General features: G+C 45.2%; 3 protein-coding genes across 4 annotated transcripts in view; 1 reads left to right on the forward strand and 2 right to left on the reverse strand.

The window, feature by feature from the left end:
- Positions 1-1,966, reverse strand: part of RSF1 (remodeling and spacing factor 1) — a 61,122-nt gene extending 59,156 nt beyond the window's left edge. The window contains exon 1 of the mRNA XM_034408280.3: positions 1,322-1,966. Within this exon, the coding sequence (XP_034264171.3) occupies positions 1,322-1,535 (214 nt within the window). The 5' untranslated portion in view covers positions 1,536-1,966. The remainder of the gene's footprint in view (positions 1-1,321) is intronic.
- AAMDC (adipogenesis associated Mth938 domain containing) lies at positions 975-13,985 on the forward strand. 2 transcript variants are annotated; one of them, XM_087895759.1, is made up of 4 exons: positions 975-1,293; positions 4,823-4,968; positions 9,822-9,917; positions 13,712-13,985. In XM_087895759.1, exons 2-4 carry the CDS (start codon positions 4,837-4,839, stop codon positions 13,850-13,852), a joined length of 369 nt encoding a protein of 122 aa, XP_087751885.1. In that variant the 5' UTR covers positions 975-1,293; positions 4,823-4,836; the 3' UTR covers positions 13,853-13,985. The 2 variants fall into 2 exon arrangements, with proteins under 2 accessions (XP_087751885.1, XP_060540758.2); XM_060684775.2 differs by lacking the exon at positions 975-1,293 and adding an exon at positions 1,868-2,108.
- Positions 13,986-17,659: 3,674 nt separating this feature from the next.
- The window catches only part of INTS4 (integrator complex subunit 4), a 47,151-nt gene continuing 38,663 nt past the window's right edge, over positions 17,660-26,147 (reverse strand). The window contains exons 19-23 of the mRNA XM_060684773.2: positions 24,583-24,639; positions 24,011-24,170; positions 22,000-22,143; positions 19,994-20,114; positions 17,660-19,054 (exon numbers count right to left, since the gene is read on the reverse strand). Of these exons, the coding sequence (XP_060540756.2) occupies positions 18,861-19,054; positions 19,994-20,114; positions 22,000-22,143; positions 24,011-24,170; positions 24,583-24,639 (676 nt within the window). The 3' untranslated portion in view covers positions 17,660-18,860. The remainder of the gene's footprint in view (positions 19,055-19,993; positions 20,115-21,999; positions 22,144-24,010; positions 24,171-24,582; positions 24,640-26,147) is intronic.

Here is a 26,147-nt window from a genome sequence, read left to right on the forward strand (position 1 = left end):
CACAGCAGAGAGATGCCAGAGTACCAGGAAGATCAAATAATACTAATAATACTAATACTACTACTAAGTAGTATCTTAAGAAGATACTTGGTTGATACCTAGGACGCTGGCAGCAACCCGTATCAACCATCAGCATCAGTCAATGGGATTTGTGATGCATTTTTGAATGTTCAGTTGACTTGGGTTTCATGTTTAACGAATAAAAGTATAATAATAATAAATAATAGTAACACAGCAGAGAGATGCCAGAGTACCAGGAAGATCAAATAATACTAATAATACTACTACTACTACTAAGTAGTATCTTAAGAAGATACTTGGTTGATACCTAGGACGCTGGCAGCAACTGGTATCAACCATTAGCACCAGTCCATGGTATTTGCGATGCATTTTTGAATGTCCAGTTGACCTGAGTTTCACGTTTAACGAATAAAAGTATAATAATAAATAATAGTAATACAGCAGAGAGATGCCAAAGTACCAGGAAGATCCAATAATAATAATGATAATAAATAATAGTAATACAGCAGAGAGATGCCAGAGTACAAGGAAGATCAAATACTACTACTACTACCTATTATTATTATTATTATTATTATTATTATTATTATTATTATTATTATTATTATCCTAAGAAGATACTTGGTTGATACCTAGGACGCTGGCAGCAACCCGTATCAACCATTAGCACCAGTCCATGGTATTTGCGATGCATTTTTGAATGTCCAGATGACTTGAGTTTCACGTTTAAGGAATAAAAGTATAATAATAATAGTAGAGAGATTCAGATCGGATCAGATTCTCCAAACCAAGGACCAAACTTTGCTTGCTTAGAGGAAAGAGGAACCTTGTAACCCATGTTCCACTGCATGCCCATCATCCCCTTCTCCCTCCCTAAATCCATCCCCATTTAGCTGAAGGGGGAGAAGAAAAAAAAAACCAACCCTTTTGGCTCCTCAAACCGGCCTCCCCTCAGAGCCCGGGAGTCCCTCAGGGGCCGCCGACCCGGGTCGGCGTGTCTCGTGTGAAGGCATATATATATATATATACACGCGGGGCCGTGGAAGACCGCGAGGCGAATCCTTCCTTCCCCCTGAAGGAGGGGACAAAAGGGACCGACGACGACCCTCCGAGGCCGAGAGAATGAGGGTCTCCCCGGCGCTGAGGGAGGCAGGCCCGGCCGGGCCACGGCGGCGGAGGAAAGGGAAAGCGGGGCCCGCGGCGGGGATGTTGAGGCCAAAGAAGGCCTCGCTGTCGTTGCTCCGAGGAGCCCGTTAAAAGGCCGAAGCTGAGGTAAATTTCGCCCCCGGGTTGGGCTTACCCTGGTCGCCGGGCTCCTGCGGCGGTTGCAAAACGCGCTCCAGCTCCGGGAAGGGCAGCTCGGGCAGGTCGAGGAGAGCGCCGTACCTCTCCAAGAAGGAGCAGACGACGGCGAAGTTAGGCCAAGAGCCCGGGCGGGAAAAACCCTCCGGCGGCGGGGCGGCGGGGCAAGGCGGGGAAGGGGGAGCCGCCGCCGCCGCCGTCGCAGCCGCCATCTTGGAACCTGAGAGGATGGATGGATGGAGGAGGTGGTGGTGGAGGAGGAGAGGAGGGGCGGGCGAAGGAGGAAAGCAGGGGGCGCTGTGGCGGGGAAGCGAGAGCCCGGCGCCATTCTCCCGTCAGGCCCCGCGAGAGGAGACGAGGCGACGAAGGAAGAGAAAGAGGCAACGTTGAGAAAGAGCGGCCCGGATAGTTTTAAAACCCCATCTCTCTCTCTTTCTCTTACTCGTTGGTTTATGATTTGACTGATTGACACAGGAACCAAAACGAACCTGGCGTTGTGGGGAGGTGGGAGGAGTTGGAAAGGGGCGGGGAGAGAACGCCGCCCGAGCCAATCTCGCCGGCGGCGACGGAGAAAAGGGGCGCAATCATAATAGAAAGGGACGAGGGAGGAGAGGACGTCGAGACTCCGCCCACCAAAAAAAAAGAGGGGCGGGGCCCCGATGTTGTGGAAAGGTTTGTTAGTGGGCGCGGCCCGTGTTTGTAACGTCGCCTTCGGCCAATGAGGGGTGTGAGGGGGCGTATCCTGCCAGACGTAGGGGGGAGCGACAGATGCGTGATCTGGACAGGTGAGCGGGGCCTGCGGGGACTACAACCCCCATCGCTCCCCATCCTCAGCATTGGGGATGATGGGAACGGCAGTTTGGAAGCCCAGGGAAGGCAAGGGCCTCCCTGAGTGGGGGCAAAAAGGGAATTTGTCAGCTGCAATTCAGGTACAGGTAGTTCTCGACTTACGACCAAAACAGTTTGAACTTTCCGTTGTTAAGCGAGACAGTTGTTAAGCGAATTTTGTCCCGTTTCACGACCTTTCTCGCCACAGTTAAGTGAATCACTGCAGTTCTTAATGTGGATAAGCGAATCTGGCTTCCCCGTTGACTTTGCTTGTCAGAAGGTCGCAAAACGGGATCACTTGACCCCCCCCGGGTCACTGCAACCGTCATAAGTATGAGTCTGTTGCCAAATGCCTGAATTTGGATCACATGACCACGGAGATGGTGCAACGGTCATAAATAGGAAAGAAAAACGGTCCTAATTCCCCTTTTTCAGGTCCGTTGTAACTTGAGGACTACCTGTACAAACCACCAGAAATCACTCAGATGAAATGGCCAGTGTAGAAATTGGACAAATAAATAAAATAACAGTAAAATAGCAAGATTGTAAAATAAGGTAATAGGAAAATATTAGATGTCAAAAGACGACAGCGAAATAAAAAATATAAAATTTATTTCTAAGCTTCAGTGACAGCAGAAGAAAACTTAATAAGTTAACTGACTCTCAGCCATTTTAAAATCCAGCAGTACCACCATTTTCTATCTGCCCTGCTCTGTAATTTAAGGAAGAATAGTTCAGTCTGTAGCAGGGTGGATTTGATTTAAATCGAGTCGATTTAAATCATGATTTAAATCACTAGTAAAAAGGCTTGATTTAAATCAACTTGATTTAAATCCTAATTTTTAAAGAGCAACTGTCATCTCTGCTACTCCTTTGACCCACTGTTGACTCACCGATAGTCCCAGTGTTGCAGAATATACAGCCTCATGCTACATAACTAAGCTCCATTTATGTATCTTAAATAGAAAACTATCTTACGATAGATCTTTACCCCAAAAGTTTTTTATTAAAATAAATTCAATAAAAATAAAAAAAAATCTGATTTAAATCAAAAAAATCCGATTTAAATCAAAAAAATCTGATTTTTTTTTTGATTTTTTTAAAAAAATCATTGATTTTTATCCACCCTGGTCTGTAGCAGGAATTAAAAATATCTCACCCTCTATAGGTGGTGCCTCGCTCAGTAGTACTAACTGAGAGACGGATTTTATTTAATTTTTTTAATTTTTATTTTAATCTAATTTTTATACCGCCCTTCTCCCGAAGGACTCAGGGCGGTGCACAGCCAAGAAATAAAAACAAACACATATATAAAATTAAACGCAATTTAAAAAAACATATTAAATAATTTGGCCCCGATATCATTAAAAAAAATAAAACTTGGAGTCCTAGTGGACAATCACTTAAATATGAGCCAGCAGTGTGCAGCAGCTGCCAAAAAAGCCAACACAATTCTAGGCTGCATAAACACACGTGATGTGTTAATACCAATTTTTAAAGCCTTGGCAAGACCATACTTGGAATCCTGCATCCAGTTTTGGTCACCACACTATAAAAAAGACGTTGAGACTCTAGAAAAAGTGCAGAGAAGAGCAACTAGGATGAATAGAGGACTGGAGGATAAAACATATGATGAACGGTTGCAGGAATTGTCTAGTTTAATGAAAAGAAAGACTAGGGGCGACATGATAGCAGCCTTCCAATATTTAAGGGGTGCCACAGAGAAGAGAAGAACGGGGGTCAACCCAGTAGTGGGTTCCAACCGGAGTTACTACCAGTTCACTTCACGCACACGCTTTGCGCATGATCGCCGCGCACAAGCGTGTTAGGTTTCTGGCCAGCTGAGGTGTGGCAATTCACTCTGCCGTGCATATCAGCTGGTCTAAAAAACAAAAAATAAAGATAGGAATAAAGCAGGGGCAGGCGGGAGGGCCGAGCTCCAAGTCACAAAGAACCGATTCGGTGACGTCACATCGTCACCACTACCGGCTCGGCCGAACCGGGCCGAACCGGGAGCAACCAACCACTGGGTCAACCTATTCTCCAAAGCACCTGAAGGTAAGACAAGAATGGAAACTAATGAAGGATGGAAACTAATCAAGGAGAGAAGTAAGACCACACCTAGAGTACTGCATCCAGTTTTGGTCACCACACTATAAAAAAGACGTTGAGACTCTAGAAAAAGTGCAGAGAAGAGCAACCAAGATGATTAGGGAGACTGGAGGCTAAAACATACGATGAACGGTTGCAGGAACTGGGCCTGGCTAGTCTAGTGAAGAGAAGGACCAGGGGAGACAGGAGAGCATCTTCCAATATTTGAGGGGCTGCCACAGAGAGGAGGAAGGGGGTCAAGCTATTCTCCAAGGCACCTGAAGTCCAGACAAGGAATAATGGATGGAAATTGAACAAGGAGAGATTCAACCTGGAAATGAGGAGGAATTTTCTGACAGTGAGAACAATCAACCCATGGAACAGAAGTTGCCTTCGGAAGTTGTGGGAGCTTCATCCCTGGAAGCTTTCAAGAAGAGACTGGACTGTTATTTGTCAGAAATGGTGTAGGGTCTCCTGCTTGGGTGGGGGGTTGGATTAGATAACCTCCAAGGTCCCTTCCAACTCTATTATTCGCCTTTTCTGTTCTGTTATCCTTTTGCCTCTCGTTCTCCCCTTTCAGACAGTCGCACGGCTATGTCTTCCCCCGAAATTGCCTCCCTGTCATGGGGACGGATGACGGTGAGAGGCTGCCCCACAACCTATAAAGACTGTAAAGTATGGCCTGGTGGCAGCCGAACATGGGACTGGAGAGAAACGGGCACGGAAGTAAGTATCTTGGCCCACCTTGGGGAAATTCCTTCGGCGACTTCTATGGCATCAGGCATTTTTATGCCCCAGGGAGAATCCCAGCTTATCCAGCCAAAAGAATTAGGAATATTTCCTCTTCGCCTCAGATCCTGAATGTCTCCTGCTGTTAAGCAGGCTGGAAAACTGGGTGCTCTGTCCCCGTCTCACACACGCACACAAACAGTCAGCCAGGAGTTAAATAAAACTCGCAGACAATAAATTCCTTCGATAACAGGATTGGCAGCAACCCAGTAGCTGCTTGCCAAGAACTTTACTCACAGAGGGAGGTGTTCCTCCTCCGTCAGATAAACCAAAACAAATACACAAAACCACAGAATTGTCAAGTCCAGTCCGTATTAAATCCAAGGCAGGCAGATAACGTAGTTTCAGAGATACAATGCGACTCGCTAGTTGTTTAGTTTTGTCCGTCACAGAGCCTGAATGGCCACCACACCCCCTTTTATCCCCTGTGGGGTGTGGTCCAGTGACTCACCTTAATCTCTGGCACGCCTCCTTTTCTGCTGCATGTGCTTGTCTCTCCGACGCTGGCGTGGATCCAGACAAGACTTATCTCCGTCACTGTCCGACTGCGAGGAGATACCTGGTTCCTGGCCAATCTCTTCTCCTACGGGAGACACCTGAGGCATTGCCAGAGAGGAGGGTCCTGGAGAGGGAGGCCTAGCCAACTCCTCTCCTTCACTTTCGGAGCCTTCTCCCTCCGATAAAACGGGCTCGGGGGTCGGAGTCACAACACTGGGCCTCAACAGGGACAACTTAAACTGTATTATAGATCGCCATGTATACAGATAGTCCTCGATTTACAACAGTTCATATAGTGACCGTTGGACCGTCCTGGGAACCAAGGACATTCCCACAGGTGGTCAGTTAGAAGAGGAGCGAAGTTACCAGGCAACCAGGTGGGACTTTGATTGGACCATGTGACTGACTGACTGGAAAAAGGGAGAACCTTTTTACTTTTAATTAGGTGAAAACCGCGGGAATATTCAGACTCGGTTTTTACCAGCATGTGCCAATATGATATGTCCAATAAACCAATTCTTTGAGGAACCTACCTATTTATTATGGATGTATTACTTGGAACCCTGACACATTCATTTAGTGACCGTTCATAGTTACAACGTAAAAGGTCCTCCCTTTTCCCAGTCAGTCAGTCACATGATCCAATCAAGGTCTCGTCCGGTTGCCTGGTAACTTCGCTCCTCCTCTGTCTGACCACCTGTGGGAATGACCTTGGTTCCTAGGAGAAAGTATTTTGTTTCGACTGCAAAACCCCAGCTATCTCTATTTCCCCCCCCCCCCTTCCTATCCCTCAGCTCCAGTGTGGCAACACTGAAGCCTCAAAATGGCCTCGGTCAGGTCAGCTTCAGGGTTGACACAACCGTTGTGTGAAAAACGGTCGTAAGTCACTTTTTTCAGTGCCGTCACGACTTTGCACAGTCGCTAAACGAATGGCTGTAAGCCGAGGACCTTTATTTATTATTTATTAGTTCAATTTATATGCTGTTGTGGCCCCGCCCTCTGAGCCTATCTCATCGGAGGAAGAAAGCTCCGAACATGAGGAAGAGGAGTCAGCCAGGCCTCCCTCTCCAGGCCCCTCCCCTCTGGCACTGTCTCAGGAGCCGGCCGAGGGAGAGGAGATTAGCCAGGAGCCAGGTGTCTCGGATGAGAGCGAAGGAGAGCCGTCATTCCTGGACGCACGCCAACGAAGGCGTGATAAACGGTTGCAGCAGTTAAGGAGGCGTGCTAGGGATTAGAACTGAGTCACTGGACCACACCCCAGAGACTATATAAGAGAGGGTGGTGGCTGGTAAAACTCCGTGACGAACAAAAACGAACTTTGGCTAGTCACTTGAACAACGTCTGAAGCTGCCGAAAGGGATATTGTTTTGCTGGACTATTTGCAATGCGTATGTAATTTTATGTTATCTGTTGCAGTAATTTTATGTTATCTGTGGCAGACGGTGATTATATTGCTGCCAAGTTTGAGATAACGACCTGTGTGCGTGCCAAGTACTTTCTTAACCCTCGGCTGGCTGTGTTTGTGTGTGTGTGTGTGTGTGGACGGGGACAGATCATATGCCGCCTTTCTCCGAAGACTTAGGGCGGCTTTTAAAGCAGCTTTTCTTCTTTCCCATCGTTTTTCGGAAAAAGCACGCTGTATGCTAGGAATAGGGGGAACAAAACGACAACCTTCACGTTTAAAAAAACAAAACAAGGCCATTTTTTTCGGGGGGGTGTGGGAGTTAAGGAAGGTTCAGGCCTGCTCCAGAGGTGGGGGGAAATGTATCTGGCAGGATTGCCCTGGCAGCAGACAGCTGTTGCGGTGGGGAAACACCCCCAAATCAAGACCAAAATAGAACTGGAATGTTTTCTGCTGAGTAACACCCCTATGCCGTGTCTTTCCTTGATTTAAAAATGCACGTTTGCTCCACGCGCCCCAGAATAATAAGACCTCCCCGAAAATAAGGCCAAGCGCTTATTTCGGGGTTCAAAAAATTATAAGACAGGATCTTATTTTCGGAGAAATGAGGAATTACTGGTAAATCCTCGCCTTTGTAAATTCCATTTTTTTTAAAAAAAAAAAAATTAAAAATGTCATTTTTATGTTATTTTACTTGCACATTTCCCAGAGTCCCTCTGTGAGGGAGATGGGTGATTTCAAACGTTGATAAAATTAATTATTAATAATAATAATAATAATAATAATAATAATAATAATAATAATAATAATAATAGCAGCTTGTTAAAAATAGACACAAACACAAGACATACATCCCTGGCCTACTGGGAGCAGCTGCATGCTGGGTGCAGAGCAGGAAGCCTGGCGAACTTTGATATGCAAATTTACATCCAAATTGCAATGGGAAGGCAGAAGGGAAACAAACAAACAGAGGCTAAAAAAAGTCACATCTGCCTCAACAAGCTGTGATTTACCAGAAGAGGTTAATTCGACCAGATTCTACAAAAGGGTTGGGGAAGGGGTTAAATAGAAAACATTGCCTGCTGTGTGTGTGTGTCCGTGTCCCCAACAATCTGGGTCTTCATTTTACCAACCTCAGAAGGATGGAAAGCTGAAGGCGGTCAGGATTGAACTCCTGGCTGTGGGCAGAATTCGCCTGCAGTACTGCACTTTAACCACTGCGCCACCACACCTCCTTCCTTCCTTCCTTCCTTCCTTCCTTCTTTCTTTCCTCTGTGGTTTACAATGTCAGCCTATTGTCCCCAACCATCTGAGTCCTCATTTTACCGACTTCGGAAGGATGGAAGACTGAGTCAACCTTGAGCCAGTCAGGATTGAACTCCTGGCTGTGGGCAGAATTAGCCTGCAGTACTGCACTCTAACCACTGCGCTACCATAGCTCCTTTCTTCCTCCCTCCCTCCATGGTTTACACTGTCAGCCTATTGCCCCAAACATTTTACCGACTTCGGAAGAATGGAAGGCTGAGTCAACCTTGAGCCGGTCAGGATCGAACTGCTGGCAGTGGGCAAAATTAGCCTGCGATACTGCACTCTTAACCATTGTGTGACCACGGCTCCTTCCTCCCTCCCTCCCTCCCTCCCTCCCTCCCTTCCTCAGTGGTTTACAATATCAGCCTCTTGCCCACAACCATCTGAGTTCTCATTTCACCGACTACGGAAGGATGGAAGGCTGAGTCAACCTTGAACCGGTCAGGATCGAACTGCTGGTAGTGAGCAGAGTTAGCCTGCAATACTGCACTACGCCACCAGAAGGATCTACGACAACTCGCCACAGCCAACTCATTAAGAGACAACTCGCCATGGGGCAAGAGTTACACTAATACCAAAGAAATGGTGGAACAGAATCATTAAAGGAAGGATGCGAAAGGAGGGACGGAATGAAATGTGAATGACAAAAATAAAAACGTTTTCAAAATTATTTTAAAATATTTAAATTGAATTGTTAAATTGTCCCGCAGAGAGTTGCCCCGTGGTGAATTGACTATGGTGACTTGGCCGAGGCAAGTTGTCCCAGCCTGCTACAAGAAGGAAGGAAGGAACAAACAAAAAAAAGGAGAAAGGGAAGGAAAGGAAAGGAAAGAGAGAGGAAAGGAGAAAGGGGAAAGGGAAGGAAAGGAAATGAGGGGAGGGGAGGGGAGGAAGGGAAAGGGAAAGAAAGGAATGGGAGGGAAAGGAAAGGAGGATGGGAAAGGAAGGGAGAGAGGGAAGGGAAGGGAAAGGAAAGGAAAGAAGGAAGGGAAAAGGAAAGAGGGGAAAGGAAGGGAAAAAGGAAAGGGAAGGGAGAGAGGAAAGGGAAATATAGGCCATAATATAAAATTAGAGGAGGGGGGGAAATTATGGACCAAAAATTATAAATTGTCAACTGCATACAAAGCAAATCAGTACAAAATGTTTTACAGGTGGCATTTAACACTGGCGAGATTGGCTAAAATGTATGCAAATATGAAACCGGAGTGCTGGAAGTGTTAAGTGCAAAGATGGAACATTTTATCATATGTGGTGGCAATGCCCTAAAGCAAAAAAAAATATTGGGAACAGATAAGGAGCTGGCTGCAGGAGATAACAGGAGAACAAATTGAATTTAAAGGAAGGGAAAGCGAAAAGGAAAGGGGGAAAGGAGCGAAAGGAGCGAAAGGAGAGGAGGAGGGGGAGAGGAAAGGAAAGAAAATCAGCATGGCAGCATCTACCACAGAAGGAACCGTGCAATTTAAGGCCGGATCTTGAAAGGTGCCAATTCTCAACCAGGCTTCTCCTGATTCTAGTGAAATGCATCTTAATTTTGGGCCATGCCCAAAGCATCTACCACTAACTTTACTTTTCCTCAACCCAGCACGTCCCTGGAGTTCAGCCTGCCGACGTCAAAGAAGTTCTGGAAAAGGGTGTCAAGACACTAGTGATCGGTCGTGGCATGAGCGAAGCATTGCAGGTAAGTTTCCTGAGCCCTTAGAGAAGAGCCAGACTCTGGTTTCATGCCAGGTGAGAACAATCTTTACGTATCAAAGCCAGAGTGGTATTCAGCCGGTTCGGACAGGTTTGCCCGAACCGGTAGTGGAAATCTCAAGTGGACCCGCCCACCCGCCCCGGCTCTATGCCATCCTATTTAGGCACGTTTTTGAGACTTGGTGCGTGTGCGGAAGGTGCGTGCGCCAGCAAAGCGCATGTACAGAAGGACGGGCGCATGCGTGGACTGGCGCGCTCACATTTGTGAACCAGTAGGGAAAGTAAGTGAGTACCACCCCTGATCAAAGCATCGTGTCAGTGGACTGGGGAATTCTGGCAATTGGAGTTCACGTATCTTTGTCGTCTTCACCTCTATAACTGTCTGGTTTGGCTCTGCAACCCAACAAGACAGACACAGACTTCGGAGGATAATTAGAACTGCAGAAAAAACCATGGCTACCAACCTGCCTTCCATGGAGGACCTGCATACTGCACGAGTCAAAAAGAGGGCTGGGAAAATATTTACAGACCCCTCGCATCCTGGACATATAATCTGTTTCAACTCCTACCCTCAAAACGACGCTATAGAGCACTGCACACCAGAACAACTAGACACAAGGACAGGTTTTCCCCCAACGTCATCACTCTGCTAAACAAATAATTCCCTCAACACTGTCAAACTATTCACTAAGACTGTATTACTATTATTCTTCTCAATAAAAACGGGCTGAAAAAAGCCTCGAAAACGGGCTGAAACACCCCCCCAAAAACGGGCTGAAAAAATGCTCAAAAAAAGGGAGGCCAAAAACTTTTTTGTTGGTTTCCTGTTCTAAATTTAGGTGTGTCTTATAGTCTGAAAAATATGGTATATTGTTTTATTTAGTTTTCTAGTATGATTTGATTGCTTATTTAGTATCCTATGACTATCATTAAGTGTTGTATGTTTTTAGTCTTGATGAATATATTTCATTTTTTCTTTATGTACACTGAGAGCGTATGCACCAAAGACCAATTCCCTGTGTGTCCAATCACACTTGGCCAATAAAAGAATTCTATTCTATTCTTTAAAAGATGCCTGGTTTGTAAAACACTAAAGATAGTCTTCACTTTACGACCACAATTGGCCCTAACATTTCTGTTGGTAGGGAAGAGAGTTGCTAAGGGGGTTTAGCCCTGTTTTACAACGTTCTTCCCTCCATCGTTCAGCGAATCACTTCCGTTGTTAAGCCAGTCAGACGGATGTTAAATGAATCCAGCTTCCCGCTTGACTTGGTTTATCGGAAGGTCACAAAAAGGGGATCACATGATCCATTGCCACCGTCATTAAATATGAGTCAGTTGCCAAGCATCCGAATCTCGATCAGGTGACCCTGTGGGATGCTGCGATGGTCGTAAGTGTGAAAAACGGTCGTAAGTCACTTTTTCCAGTGCCGTTGTAACTTAGGTCACAAAATGAATGGTTGTAAATCAAGGATTATCTTATCCTGTCTCCTAGTCTTCTCTTTTGCGAGACAAATGTGCCCAGCAACTTTTAATTTTTCCTCATAAGGCTGGGTTTCTATACAGGTAGTCCTCAATTTAATGACCACGATTGAGCCCAGAATTTATGTTGCTAAGTGAGACATTTGTTAAGTGAGTTTTGCCCCATTTTATGATCTTTCTTGCTTTTCTTGAGGAGAGGGGAGGAGAGGAAAGGAGGAAAGAAAAGAAAGGAAAAGGAAAGAAGTAAAAGGAAAGGAAAGGAAAAGGAAAGAAGGAAAAGGAAAGGAAAAGACAAGGAAAAAGGAAAGGAAAGAAAAAGAAAAAGGAAAGAAGTAAAAGGAAAGAAAAAGAAAAAAAGAAATAAAAGGAAAGAAGTAAAAGGAAAGGAAAAGAAAAGAAGAAGTAAAAGGAAAGGAAAGGAAAAGGAAAGAAAAAGGAAAGAAGGAAAAGGAAAGGAAAGGAAAAGAAAAAGGAAAGAAGGAAAAGGAAAGGAAAAGACAAGGAAAAAGGGAAAGGAAAAGAAAAGAAAAAGGAAAGAAGGAAAGGAAAAGGAAAGAAGGAAAAGAAAAGGAAAAGACAAGGAAAAAGGGAAAGGAAAAGAAGAAAAAGGAAAGTAGGAAAGGAAAAGGAAAGAAGGAAAAGGAAAGGAATGGAAAGAGGGTCCGTTTGAACTACAGGCAGTCCTTGACTTACAACAATTTGTCACACAATCCCCTTTTTGCGACCTTCCAACAAGCAAAGTCAAGGAGGAAGCCCGATTCCATTCCCGACCCCCGACACTGACTTACCCAACCCTCAAGTCATTCACTCTGTGCTTACGGCAAAGAAAAATCGTAATGTGGGGGCAAAATTCACTTGACAAAAGGTTTTGCGCTTAGCAAACAGAAATTCCGGGCTCGACTGCGGTCGTAAACCGAGGACTGCCTGCCTGCAGATGTTAAAAAAAAAAAAAAAAAGTGGGTTAATCAGTGGTGAAATCCTCCACGGGTCGCTACCGCTTTGCTGCACGCCTGGGCGTACCAAACGTGCGCTTTGCACGGAAAAAGGAGCCGTTTGAAGGCAAGTAGTCATTTCCCGACTTGACTACTGCAATGCTCTCTACATGGGGCTCCCCTTGAAGTGCACCCGGAAGCTCCAACTGGTCCAGAATGCGGCCGCGCGAGTAATTATGGGAGCAACATGGCGCTCACATGTAACACCTCTTCTACGCGAGCTGCACTGGCTTCCGGTGGCCTTCCGAGTGCGCTTCAAGGTGTTGGTTCTTACCTTTAAAGTGCTCCATGGCTTAGGACCCGAGTACTTACGAGACCACCTGCTGCAACGGATAACCTCCCACCAACCCATACGCTCTCACAGAGTAGGCCTACTCATAGTCCCATCATTAAATCAATGTCGTCTAGTAGTTCCAAGGGAGAGAGCCTTCTCTGTGGGGGCACCGGCTCTTTGGAACAAAATACCCCCCGGAATACGAATAATCCCCGATCTTTGCACTTTCCGACGTGCCCTGAAGACTTTTCTGTTTCAACAAGCAGGGCTAGCATAAACATCTCAATTCTATGCCAAGGTCTTAGCAGATACACCAAGTTGACTCAATTTATTATTTACTGTTTATAATATATATAAGCCGCTCTCCTCAGGGTTCCGACGGCGAGCCAATGTCACCTTGCTGTGCCCAGGGGTAGGGCGTTCTCTGTGGGTGCTCCCACCCTCTGGAATGAATTGCCTACTGAGCTCCGGACGGCTCCTGATCTCCGCTCCTTTCGTCGGGACTTGAAGACTTGGCTTTTCAAACAAATAGGCTGAGACTGATTCCGGGCTTTATTATTTACTACTAATTAATTATTTGGATTAAATTATGATTTTATTGTACTTGTTTCTTAACTTGTGTTCGCCGCCCTGAGTCTTTTGGGAGAATGGCGGCATATAAATACATATAATAATAATAATAATAATAATAATAATAATAATAATAATAATAATAATAATAATATATTATATGTATATGAAATCTTAATCTGTTCACCGCCCTGAGTCCTTCATGAGAAAGGCGGTATAGAAATTCAATAAATAAATAAATAATAAATAAATAAATAGAACAGCGAAGGGGAGGGAACAGCTGTGCTGCGCGATTTAGATTTTGCTAGAAAGCAGGATCAGCAGAGCCGATCGTCGGAAATGCAGCTTTATACTGATCGTCAGAAATATATAGCTTTTTACTGCCGGTAGATTTTATCAGTTTGTTTTTTTTTTGTTTGTTTTTTGTTTGTTTGTTTGTTTTTTGGGTTTTCCCCTCCCAAGGTACCGCCAGCCACAGTGGAGTACCTGAAGAAGCACGGGATCGACGTGATGGTCTTGCAGACGGAGATGGCCGTAAAGGAATATAACACCTTGGCTTCCCAGGGAGTCCGAGTGGGCGGAGTCTTCCATTCTACCTGCTAAAAAGGTCTGAGGACGGACCCCTCTCTCTCGGTCTTCCACCTGGTTCCTTCGGGGAAAATTCAAAGCAAGATTTTCTCCCCCACTGCTGTGTCAACTTTCCACCCAAGAATAAAACAATTTGCAAAAAATAAAAGCCCCGCGGCCCCCCCTCTCCAATTTTTATCAGCTCGTTGTTCAGGTGTGTAAAAGGAAAGAACAGGGTGGCGGGTGGCTCAGCAGACTGATAGCACTGTGATTAACACCAGCTGCCTGCAATTACTGTAAGTTCGAATCTCACCAGGCTCAAGGTTGACTCAGCCTTCCATCCTTTCTAAGGTAGGTAAATTGAGGACCCAGATTGTTGGGGCAATAAGCTGACTTTGTATAAATATACAAAAGTATGAAGGCTATTGCTTAATGCATTGTAAGCCGCCCTGAGTCTCCGGAGAAGGGCGGCATATAAATCAAATTTTTTTTAAAAAGGGGGGGGGTCAGCTTTTGCCAGGTAGCCATATTATGGAGGGGGAAAACACAGCCAGACGAGCTCATTATTCTACATTATTGTAAAGCTACAGTAGTAGCCAAAATTGTGGAAACCTTTTTGGGAAAAGTGTATTTTTGAGGTTTGATGGCTAATAACACCACTTTTTTGGGGGGGGAGTTTCAAGATAATGATATTCCACTGCTGGAATGGCCTGGGAATAGACCAGATCTTAACCCAATTGAAAAATCTATGGAGCCGACTAAAAAAACTTGTAGGTCAGAAGCGACCCAGCACTAAAACCCAGTTAACAGAAGCCATCATTACATCTTGGTTTCACATTATTATAACAGCTGCAGAACTAAAAGACTTGGTTCCCTCCATAGGAAGACGTTGTAAGGCCGTCATTCATGCTAAAGATTACCCAACTGATATGGTGATCATTTTTGTATATTTCGTTTTTTTCTGTTTCACTTTTCTTCTTTATATTGTAACTACTATTGTAGTAGCAAATCCTTCATAAAAGTGATTGCATTAAGGTAAAGGTAAAGGTTCCCCTTGCACATATGTGCTAGTCGTTCCCGACTCTAGGGGGCGGTGCTCATCTCCGTTTCAAAGCCAAAGAGCTAGCACCGTCCGAAGATGTCTCCGTGGTCATGTGGCCGGCATGACTAAATGCCGAAGGCGCACGGAATTCTGTTACCGTCCCACCAAAGGTGGTTCCTATTTTTCTACTTGCATTTTTTAATGTGCTTTCGAACTGCTAGGTTGGCAGAAGCTGGGACAAGTCACGGGAGCTCACCCTGTTATGCAGCCCTAGGGATTCGAACCGCTGGACTGCTGACCTTTCAATCGACAAGCTCAGCATCTTAGCCACTGAGCCACCGCATCCCCTATTGCATTACATTCTTGATTAAATTATCTTTCCATTGATATATAATTTTACGGTACTACTCGCCAAAAAAGGTGGTGTTATTAGCTGGTTTTAGAAAATATACTTTTCCCAAAAGGTTTCCACGATTTTGGCCACTACTGTACATTAACAAAAATACTGACAATCTGAAAAGTACAGGGAGTCCTTGACTTACAGCCGCAGTTGAGGTCCGACATTTCTGTTGCTAAGTGAAACGTTTGCTCCGTGAGCTTTGCCCCATTTTTACGACCTCCCTTGCCACGGTTGTTAAGTGAATTGCTGCAATTGTGAAGTTAGTTAACACGGTTAAGTGAACTCGGCTTCCCCGAATTGACTTTGCTTCATCCGAAGGTCGCCAAAGAGGGATCACATGACCCCGGTGACACTGCAACCCGTCACGAGTCAGTTGTCAAGTGTCCGAATGTAACATCACGCGACCATGGGGATGCTGCAACGGTCATAAGTGTGAAAAACGGTCATTACTTTTTTCAGTGCCGTAACTTCGGTCACTAAATGAACTGTTGTAAGTCAAGGACTACCTACGTTGTGCATTGAGCAGACCAGACATCTGAAGCATTCCACCCAATTCTGGCCACTGCATTTTAAGGAGGACATGGACAAATTGGGCTGTGTCCAGAGTGGGAGAGAGAGAGAGAGAGGAGAGAGAGAAAGGGAGAGAGAGAGGGAAAAAGGGAGAGGGAGAGAAAGGGAGAGAGTGAGAGAGAAAAAGAAAAAGAGAGGGAGAAAGAAAGGGAGTGAGAAAAGGGAGAGAAAGAAAGGGAGAGAGAAAGAGGGAGGGAGAAAGAGGGAGAAAGGGAAACAGGGAGAAGGAAAGAGAAAAGGGAGAGAAAGGGAGAAAGGGAGAGAGGAAAGACAGAAAGAGGGAGAGAGAAAGGGAGAGAAAGAGAAAGGGAGACAGAAAGGGAGAGAGGGAGAAAGGAAGGGAGAGAGGGAGAGAGAAAAAGACGGAGAAAGAGGGAGAGAAAGGGAGGGAGAAAGAAAAGGGAGAGAAAGAGAAAAAGAAAGACAAAGGGAGAGAGGGAAAGAAAAAGGGAGAGAGGGAGTGAGAGAAAGGGAGAGAGGGAGTGAGAGAAAGGGAGAGAAAGAGACAGAAAGGGAGAGATAGACGGAAAGGGAAAGAGAGAGAAAGAGAGTCTGGAACAGAGGGAAAAAGTAAGATACTAGAGAGGTAGAAATATTGAGGTATCTTCAGCCAGGGGAAACGGGGTGGGGTGGGGGAAACAGTGGCACAATTGTTCCAAGTAATTTCCTGGGTAACTGGACCCCTCCGACTTAATCATTCCCAGGGAGTGAAATAAAAGAATCAAAATCAAATTTATGAGACGCCTTCGGTTCGGCTTTCAGGGGGAACAAGAGAAACAGATGTTACGTTATGTGATTCCCATGCACAAGATTTTTACAAGCGGTCTAGGGGATGTCGGTCGCTCAGAACGTTCCTTTCATCCATCCCTTTCACTATCCTTTCTTCCCTCCCTCCTTCCCATTTTCCTTAATCTTCTTTCCTTCCTTCCATTCCTCCGTCTCCCTTTCACTATCCTCCTCCCTTCCTTCTCTCTCTCCATCCTTCCAATTTTCCTTCCCGTCTTTTCTTCCTTCTACCCCTCCATCTCCTTTCAGTATCCTTCCTCTTTCCTCCCTCCCTCCCTTGTCATCATCCTTCCTTCCTTCCCTTCACTAATATTCCTGTTTTCCTTCCTTCCTTCCATCCATCCTTTCCTCTTCCTTCCATCCATCTTTCCTTCCCTCCCTACATCGTTCTCATTTTCCTTCCTGTCTTCTTTCCTTCCATCCCTCCGTCTTTCACTAACCTCTTCCTTCCCTCCCTACATCCTTCCCACTTTCCTTCCTTCCTTCCACCCCATCTCCCTTTCACTATCCTCCCTCCCTCCTTCCTTCTCTCCCTCCCTCCCAATTTTACTTCCCCTCTTTTCTACCTTCTATCCCTCCGTCTCCCCTTTCACTATCCTTCTTTCCTTCGTGTTCCTTCCTTTCGTTTTCCTTCCTTCCCACTCTTCTCATCCTTCCTTCCTTCCTTTCACTCTAATATTCGTTTTCCTTCCTTTCATCCATTTCTTCCTCTCCCTTCCACTATCCTTCCTTCCTTCCTTCCTGTCTTCTTTCCTTCCTTCGATCCCTCTATCTCCCTTTCACTATCCTTCCTTCCTTCTCTCCCTCCACCCTTCTGATTTTCCTTCCCGTCTTTTCTTCCTTCTATCCCTGCGTCTCCTTTCACTATCCTCCTCCTTTCCTTCGTTTTCCTTCCTATTTTCTTTCCTTTTTCCTCCCTTCCCATCATCCTTCCTCCGTTTCTTCCTTCCCTTCCTCCCCATCCATCCATCCATCCAAATTAACCAAAACTCCAGAGTTCACTCAAGAAATACTACTTACAGCATACAGTAACATCACTAGGGAGGAGGGCACAGTGCTATTTTAATAAATGTCAAAAAATATTAAATGATGGGTTCCCAAGTTGTGTGAAAACGAAACCACAAGATCACCTGAAAGCATCTTTGCCCGGGAGAAGTTTCCGTCTCAAAAAGAGAATCGCACACAACGTCTCTTCCCATTTATTCCACTGGCCCCACATAACCCGAGATAAAATGGTACATTCGGAGACCAGTCCAGATGCCAGAACGGTTTTTCTGTATCTCAACATGTCAACTGGGATCTTCGCATCAAGTCCACCAACTTCTTAAAAGATTGAGATGAGAAATTTTGATGGTTTTGTCCCTCATTTCACCACCGTGTAAAAAAAAGTTGCTAAAAGAAACACTGTCCACCATCCTACCGTGTTTCCCCCGAAAATAAGACCCTGTCTCATTTTTTTTTAACCACCAAAAATGGCACCAGGTCTTATTTTCGGGGCGGGAGGTGTCGTCCACTCACTCACCTCATTTGTGTGTGTCACCCCCAGCCTCTTTTTCGCTATCGGAACTCTTCTTTCCCGAAGGCCTCTGCAGCCGATAACAGAGCTCCGGATCGATCCGAAGCTCTTGTTATCGGCTACAGAAACCTTCGGAAAAGCCTTGCCGGCTGCAGAAAAAAATGGGCCGAGGTGTGCAAAGACTGGCTGCAAGTGTCCCAAGGTAATTATAGCAGGGCAGCTCCACGCAGACCCCATTCCCCACCCTAGCTTAATTTTTACCTGTGCACCCTGGAGTGGGCGGGGTCTTAATTAGGGTTTATTTTGGGGGTAGGGCTTATATTGGGCACAAAAATCAAGCTAGGACTTACTTTCTGAGTAGGTCGTAAGTTTAAAGAAAGGCCAAAGGAGAGGGACCGAGATCCAGATTTTCCCAACCAGACACCCTCTCCCCCTCCAGATGTTTTGGACTGCAGAACTCTTGGCTGGGCAAGCTGGACCAAAACCATTTTGCATTTAAGGAGGCTGCCGAGCGACGGAGTAAACGACCATAGCGAAGTCCGAGTAGCAACTTCTTTGACCGCTTCCCTTTCCAGCAGTTCCGCAAGCAGAGAAGAGAGCCGAGTTTTAACTTGTCCCGTCTGCCTCGTCCACTTCGATGGTCTTTACGGAAGTCCTACCAGCTTCTGAAATCTCTTCCCCTCCCAAAAAAAAAAAAAAAAAAAGGAAAACGATTTTGCAACGACAGCTTTCACCGTCTGGCAGGCTTGGGCATAATATAAACTTTGACCGGTTTGCCGAACAGGAGAGTCCCTTCGATGCTGCCCTCGGATGGGGGCAGGAGATCCGTGCCGTCTCCCCAGGCGGACCGCGAGAGGCCTACGGAGGCTTTGGTTCTGTCCGAACTGTAGGCCAGTAGAAGACGGAGTTCGATTTGACAAGGTTCTGGAGCAAAGGAAGAAAAGAAGGGAAAAGAGAGGGAAGGAAATTTCAAATCTACCAGGTTTTCAAAAAAAGCAACTAACATACAGGTAAGTCCTCCACTTACAACCGTTCGTTTAGTGACCGTTCGAAGTTACGACGACACTGAAAAAAGTTACAAGATCTTTTTTTCACACGTTGCGGCATCCCCGTGGTCAGGTGATCAAAATTCAGAGGCTTGGCAACTGGCATGTACTTAAAACAGTTGCAGTGTCCCAGGGTCACGTGATCACTTTTTGCGACCTTCTGGCCAGCAAAGTCTACGGCAGGGGACAGCAACCTGCGGCTCTGGAGCCGCATGTGGCTCTTTCATCCCTCTGCTGCGGCTCCGTCACTCAAAATATATGTCATAACCGCCAATGTGTGACACCCATTGGAACGTGATTTATTGAGCTTTTTAACCACCCGGTAGGCCAAATGTGGATAAATCCAAGAAAAGAAAAGTTTCAGAAGAAAACAGAACATTTAATTCAACTACAGATGCTAGTTTTGTGGCCGCTCAGGAAATAGTCAGGCACAGGAAGGGTTTTGTGGCTCCCGGTGTTTTCTTTTCTGTGGGAAATGAGTTCAAATGGCTCTTTGAGTGTTTAAGGTTATAGACCCTTGGTCTACGAGGGAAAGCCAGATTCACTTAACAACCGTGTTATTAACAACTCCGGTGATTCATTTAACAACCGTGTCAAGAAAGCTTGTAAAATGGGGCAAAACTCCCTTAGCAAATTTCTCCCTTAACAACATACATTTTCTGGCTCAATTGTGGTCGTAAGCTGAGGACTACCGGGTACATACATAAACAATTCTTTTGAATTGTTTTATGTATGAGAAATGTACCCAGATGAAATCTACATTACATATATTTTTCCCAGTAGATCAAAAGAAGCTCTAAAGCCCAGTCTGCCCTACCTGTCCAGGCAGTATGGGAGAGATAAACCTGAGTAATTAATCGGTGCCTTCCTGGACCAGGGTTTCTAAAATCTGCCGGTTTCGGGTGGATCACCTGGGACTGGCCATCAGGATACATAATCTAGAAGGAAAAAGAGAGACTTGAAGTGATTGTCTCTTCTCCATCCTCAACCCTCGAATCATCAGTGAAGCAATACATTCAATTTCACAGCTACTAAGATTGTTGGCCGAGCAGGGACAAAAACAGCCAGGGAAATGGCTGTTCTGTACAGTGGTCTAAAGCACCCTGTTATTAACACAGCTGCCTGCAATTACTGCAGGTTCGAATCTCGCCAAGGCTCAAGGTTGACTCAGCCTTCCATCCTTTCTAAGGTAGGTGAAATGAGGACCCAGTTTGTGGGGGCAATAAGCTGACTTTGTATAAATATACAAAAGGATGAAGGCTATTGCTTAACGCATTGTAAGCCGCCCTGAGTCTCCAGAGAAGGGCAGCATATAAATCAAATTTAAAAAAAAAAAAAAAAATGATTGAAGCCTGGGAAATGGGTCCCTTGTCAGTTGTTGTGCTGATTTACTACCGGCTTATTAGATACTCAGGAGCCAAAGACTTAGGAGCACAAAGAAACAACAGCCAATGACTGAATAGCCGGCCATCAACACCCCAATTAAAACAACTAAAAAGCCACACATAACCAGACACCACATAAATACTATGCATGGAATAGTCCCGTGATGGCGAACCTGTGTCGCCTGGCACGCACGGCGTCACCCCATTCCTCTTCCGGTTTTCTGGCGCGCATGAACATGCGACAATCAGTTGGCCTTTGAGAGTGCAGCAGTGCCGGAAACTGGAGGAGGTGGTCTTCCATTTTCCAGCGTGAGCTGGCCAATCAGCCAGCTGATTGGCACATGCGCGTGAGCGAGAGTAACCAGAAGACTTGCTGGCTGGCGCACATGTGCGTGCCGGAAACCGGAAGTACCTTATCCGTTGTGCAAGATGCCCCCCGGGCAGCTCAGGTCGTGGCCCTGATGAGCACGCATGCAAAGTGCTCCCTTTTGGCATTCAGGTTCGCCATCACTGGACTAGTCCAAAGCACTCTTTCCTTCCTTTCTGTTTTCTTTCCTTTTTCCTTCCCCCCTCCCTTCTCATCATCCTTCCTTCCTTCCATCCCTCTGGTCTCCCTTTCACTACCTCTTCCTCTCCCCTTCTGATTTTCCTTCCCGTCTTTTCTTCCTTCTATCCCTCTGTCTCCCCTTTCACTATCCTTCCTTCTTTTTCTTCCTTCTTCCTCCCTCCCCTCTCATCATCCTTCCTTCCTTCCCTTCACTCTAATATTCCCATTTTCCTTCCTTTCATCCATCCTTCCATCCCTCTGTCTCTCCTTTCACTATCCTTCCTTCTTTTCCTTCCTTCTTCCTCCCTCCCCTCTCATCCTTTCTTCCTTCCCTTCAAATATTCCCGTTTTCTTTCCTTCCTTTCATCCATCCTTTCCTCTCCCTTCTACTATCCTTCCTTCCCTCCCTACATCGTTCCCATTTTCCTTCCTGTCTTCTTTCCTTCCTTCCATCCCTGTCTCCCTTTCACTATCTCTCCCTCTCCCCTTCTGATTTTCCTTCCCGTCTTTTCTTCCTTCTATCCCTCTGTCTCCCCTTTCACTATCCCTCCTTCCTTCTTTCCTTCGTTTTCCTTCCTTCCTGTTTTCTTTCCTTTTTCCTCCCTCCCTCTCTTCTCATCATCCTTCCCTTCCTCCCCATCCATCCATCCAAATTAACCTTGTTCTAATCCAGGACCATTGGTGGGTTGCTCCTGGTTCGGTCCCATTCTATAGAACCGGTAGTAAAACTGGCGGGAGGCTCCGCCCACCCACCGTGATGTCATCATGAGTGATCTGCGCATGCGCAGAAGCTTCTGCGCATGCGCGCGTTCCCGCTACAAACCGGTAGTAAAGATAAGAGGAACCCACCCCTGCCCAGCACGGTCAACTTCGTGGCTCCATTCCCATTACCTGAACTTTCACTGTGCTTTGTGGATCTTGCACGTGTTCCAGAGTGGCGTCCACATCCAGAGCGACAACTAACCCTGACGTGAAGCGCAGGGGATTGTCGGACTCTCCCGTGGGTTCAATAATGGTGGCAGTTGCTCGGTGGACCTGGGGGCAAGAAATGGGGCAACATCAACCTACGTTTTTTTGTGTCGAAGCGTGAATCAGCCTCGTTCCCCCCCCCCTGGCGAAACTGTAATTAATTAGAGGCGAATGGATCTTGTTTTCCATGCTGTATACTTTCAAAGAAAGAAAACCCGAATGTATTCTAAGAAACATTTTATTATAAAAGTAAAAAAACTAGCTAACTACATTTTACCGGCAATCTTATCACACAGACGGACAAAGGAAATATAAATCAGGAAGTTAGAAAAGAATGTAGACATGCGCAGTAGTCCAATGCCTCACAAGACAGTCTTATCTCAGTTGCTACAGATAAGTTCTCTGGCCAGGCTACCGTAAGTCTTAGGATGGAAGCTCAGCTGGCAAACACTTAACACAGTGACATCTTGAGATGAAGCAAACCTTCCCTTTTCCAATCCCTGACCTTCTACAGCAGTGACAGCTAACCTTTTTGCCGTCGCGTGCCAAAAGCGGGGGGAGCGCGGCAAGGTTGCCCATGTGTGTGTGCCCACACCCATAATTCAATGCACCCCACCCCTATGCATGTGCCCCCCCCCTTTTAGCACATGATGGCACAGTGGGCCCGGTAGGCCCATTTTTCACCCTCCCCAGGCTCCAGGGGCTTTCTAGGAGCCTGGGGAGGGCAAAAACAGCCTTCCCCACCCCTTCAGAGGCCCTCCGGAAACCGGAAACAGCCCATTTCCCAACTTCTATCTCTATCTCTCTATATATATCTCTCTATCTCTATTTATCTATCTATCTAGCTGCATTCTTTCTATATCATGTCAGACAGACTATCTATTGCCCATTTATCTCCCTCCCATTTATTTATCTGTCTGTCTAAATCCCATCTATCTATATCCTATCTATATCCTCTCTATCCATCCATCCATCCATCCATCCATCCATCCATCCATCCATCCATCCACATTCCATCTATCTATATATCCTAACTATATCTATATCCTTTCTGTCTATCTATATCCTATCTATCTATATTCTATCTATATCTATATATTTTACATATCCTTCCTTCCTATCTATCAACCCTGTTTTCCCCAAAATAAGATACCACCTGATAATAAGCCCAATCGGGCTTTTGAGCGCATGGCAATAAGGCCAAGCGCTTATTTCAGGGTTCAAAAAACTATAAGACAGGGTCTTATTTTCGGGAAAACATGGTATGTGAAACCCACCGCTGATTAAGGGCCCTGTTTCCTGTCTATATTGTTAACAGGTCTCCTTTATTTTGGCCATGTCATGCGGGGCAATTCCCTGGAGAAAGCGATTATGTTGGGAAGGGTTAGTGGTAAAAAGAACACAATGGCGGGACAGAATCAAAAGCTGACACCAAGCCAGAGCATAGAGCAACTCTGTGCTGTTAATGCTTTCTAATTTTTTTAATTGTTTTAAAATGTCTTTTAAAAAAATTAATTGTAGTATATGTTCTGAATTGAAAGCCACCCAGAGTCATTTACTGAGATGGGCAGCTGTAGGAATTGAATGAAGAATGAATGAATGAATGAATGAATATATTTATGAATGAATGAATGAATGTATTTATGAATGAATGAATTTACAAATGAATGAGTCAATTTATGAATGAATGAATTTACGAATGAATGAATGAATGAATTTATGAATGAATGAATATATTTATTTATGAATGTATTTATGAATTTATGAATGAATTTATGAATGAATGAATGAATATATTTATTTATGAATATATTTATTTATGAATGAAAATGTATTTATGAATTTATGAATGAGTGAATTTGTGAATGAATGAGTGAGTGAATGAATGAATGAATGAATGAGTGAGTGAATGAGTGAATGAATGAAATCTCACCTTCTCTGGCAATGGAAGGCGAAGGAAATTACTCTGTCTCAAGGTCACCCGGAGGATCTTCACTACCTCTGAAGGCTTGGAGGTGACCAACCTGGGCATCAGGTCAAGAAGCTTATCCACAAAGCTGCCCTGCATTTGAGGCAGCTCAGAAATAAAGCACCTGTGAAAGGATGAGAGAACAGAGAAATCGAGGCATGACAACACAGAGGCATAAAAAAATGTGTATTAACAACAGCTATTTTTTTTTTATTAAAACAAACTGGAATTATAAAGTCAAGAATAGAAAGCGATTCTGCTAAAAATAAAAAAAATGAAAATAATAAAAATGAAAGAATGAAAGAATACATGTATGACTAAAAGGAACATGAGAAGAAAAATGAGACTACGATCAAACTATTGATAACTAAAACTAATAACTAATTATTACCTTTCTGAGAGTAGGGTTATGTCTATGTATATTTGTGTAACAAATATTTGTGTCAACCCTGATAGCTTGTGGATGCAAAAAAGGAAAATTGAGACGAAGGGGCGTGTACCTGTTTGCACCTGAGGAATATCTAACCAGTACATACCTTTGAAAAGAGTCCACTTCCTGCAAAAATTTCTCGCATATCCCGAGCGGTTCCACCCTGTGACAAAGATACAAAGTCCATCTTGATTTTGGCCGGTTGCAAGTCACTTCCAGACCAAGAAATCAGACACGATTATTCTACAGAAAAGCTGGCGTGGGAATGCAAGAAGCGATGCAAAACAAATTTCCATTCCAATTCGTATTTATCCATCAATTCAACGCAAGGCCTTTGGTAAACCACTTTGGAACCTACATCAAATTTGAAATTGGGGTGGGGGTTGTGTGAATTTGCTTTGGACAAGTGCCATCCACATCATTACTGTAAGTAATGATCAGGCTGAGGGAGGAGTCAAACGCGTCACACGTCACAAGTCCCTTCGCACCCACGAGCGATCCAAGTCCAGCCTACTTGTGACTTCCTTATTTACTGCCAAATTGCTTTAACTGTTAGTAGTTCAGATTCTTGCAGAGTGTTTAAGCTTACAATAAACCTTTATTTGAACTGCCTGGGCCTCCCGATTTCCCTGGCACGTGACAATTACGACCGTTCGTTCGACGACCATTCAAAGTTACAATGGTGCTGAACAAATGCTGATTATAACCGGTATTTCAGAGTTACGGCTACCTCAGCATCTTATGGTCATATGATTGTGATCTGGGCGTTTGGCAATCAGTTTGCATTTATAATGAGGTGCCGAGCACTCTCTGATCACATGATCGCTATTTGTAATGTTGTCTACCAGTTTCTCCAGAAAGTCAATGGGAAAGCCGGCAGGAAACCTTGCAGATAATTGTAGTACGTTTCCACCACATGTGCATTATTCCCCCGTCTCTTTGTCCTCATTTGCACAACTCTGCAGACTCTTCCCATCCTGGGTACCACTTCCCACACATGCCAGGCACCCTCCCCAACAGGCACCCCATGCGCAACACCTAACCACACAGCATCTCTTGCATCCTGCCCCATGTCCTCTCCAACCCGTGGGGTGTCTCTCACACACATCCCAAATGATTCGCAATGCACCATTCCCAACCTTCACTTGCATCCTTGTATACCCACTCCTCCCTCCCTCCCCCATCTGGCAACAACCACTTACCTAACTGCTATTCTGGGACTTGAGAATTCCTGCCAGCTTCCCCACTAACTTTGGTTGTGGGAAGCCGGCAGGAAGATGCCTCACCTAATGACTGTGGGATTCCGTTAACGATGGCAAATGGGACAGCCGGAATTGCCGTCATTAAGCAAAGCGGTTGCACTTTACAATCGCATCACTTTGCGATGGAAATTCCAGTTTCTTTTGTCATCGTTAGTCAAGGATTATCTGTAAAATTTCCCTATTTATTTATGTATGTATCTGGTCACTAAGAATAACAGAATAATGGAGTTGGAAGGGATCTTGGAGGTCTTCTAGTCCAACCCCCTGCTCAGGCAGGAAACCCTATACTATTTCAGACAAATGGCTGCCCAATCTCCTCTTAAAAATCTCCGATGTTGGAGACTTTTCTGGAGGCAAGTCGTTCCACTGATTAATTGTTCTCATCATTTAGGAAATTTCTCCTAAATTC

The sequence above is a fragment of the Pantherophis guttatus genome, chromosome 5 (genome assembly GCF_059756535.1).
Source record: "Pantherophis guttatus breed Tessera chromosome 5, ASM5975653v1, whole genome shotgun sequence".
NCBI classification, from domain to species: domain Eukaryota; kingdom Metazoa; phylum Chordata; class Lepidosauria; order Squamata; family Colubridae; genus Pantherophis; species Pantherophis guttatus.

Bases quoted from the DNA above. Each gene is read 5' to 3' on its own strand.
- AAMDC (XM_060684775.2), top strand. From the start codon at position 2,042: ATGAGGGGTGTGAGGGGGCGTATCCTGCCAGACGTAGGGGGGAGCGAC. The intron at 2,109-4,822 runs GTGAGCGGGGCC...CTCCCCTTTCAG, and splicing joins CAGATGCGTGATCTGGACAG to ACAGTCGCACGGCTATGTCT. The intron at 9,918-13,711 runs GTAAGTTTCCTG...TCCCCTCCCAAG, and splicing joins GCATGAGCGAAGCATTGCAG to GTACCGCCAGCCACAGTGGA.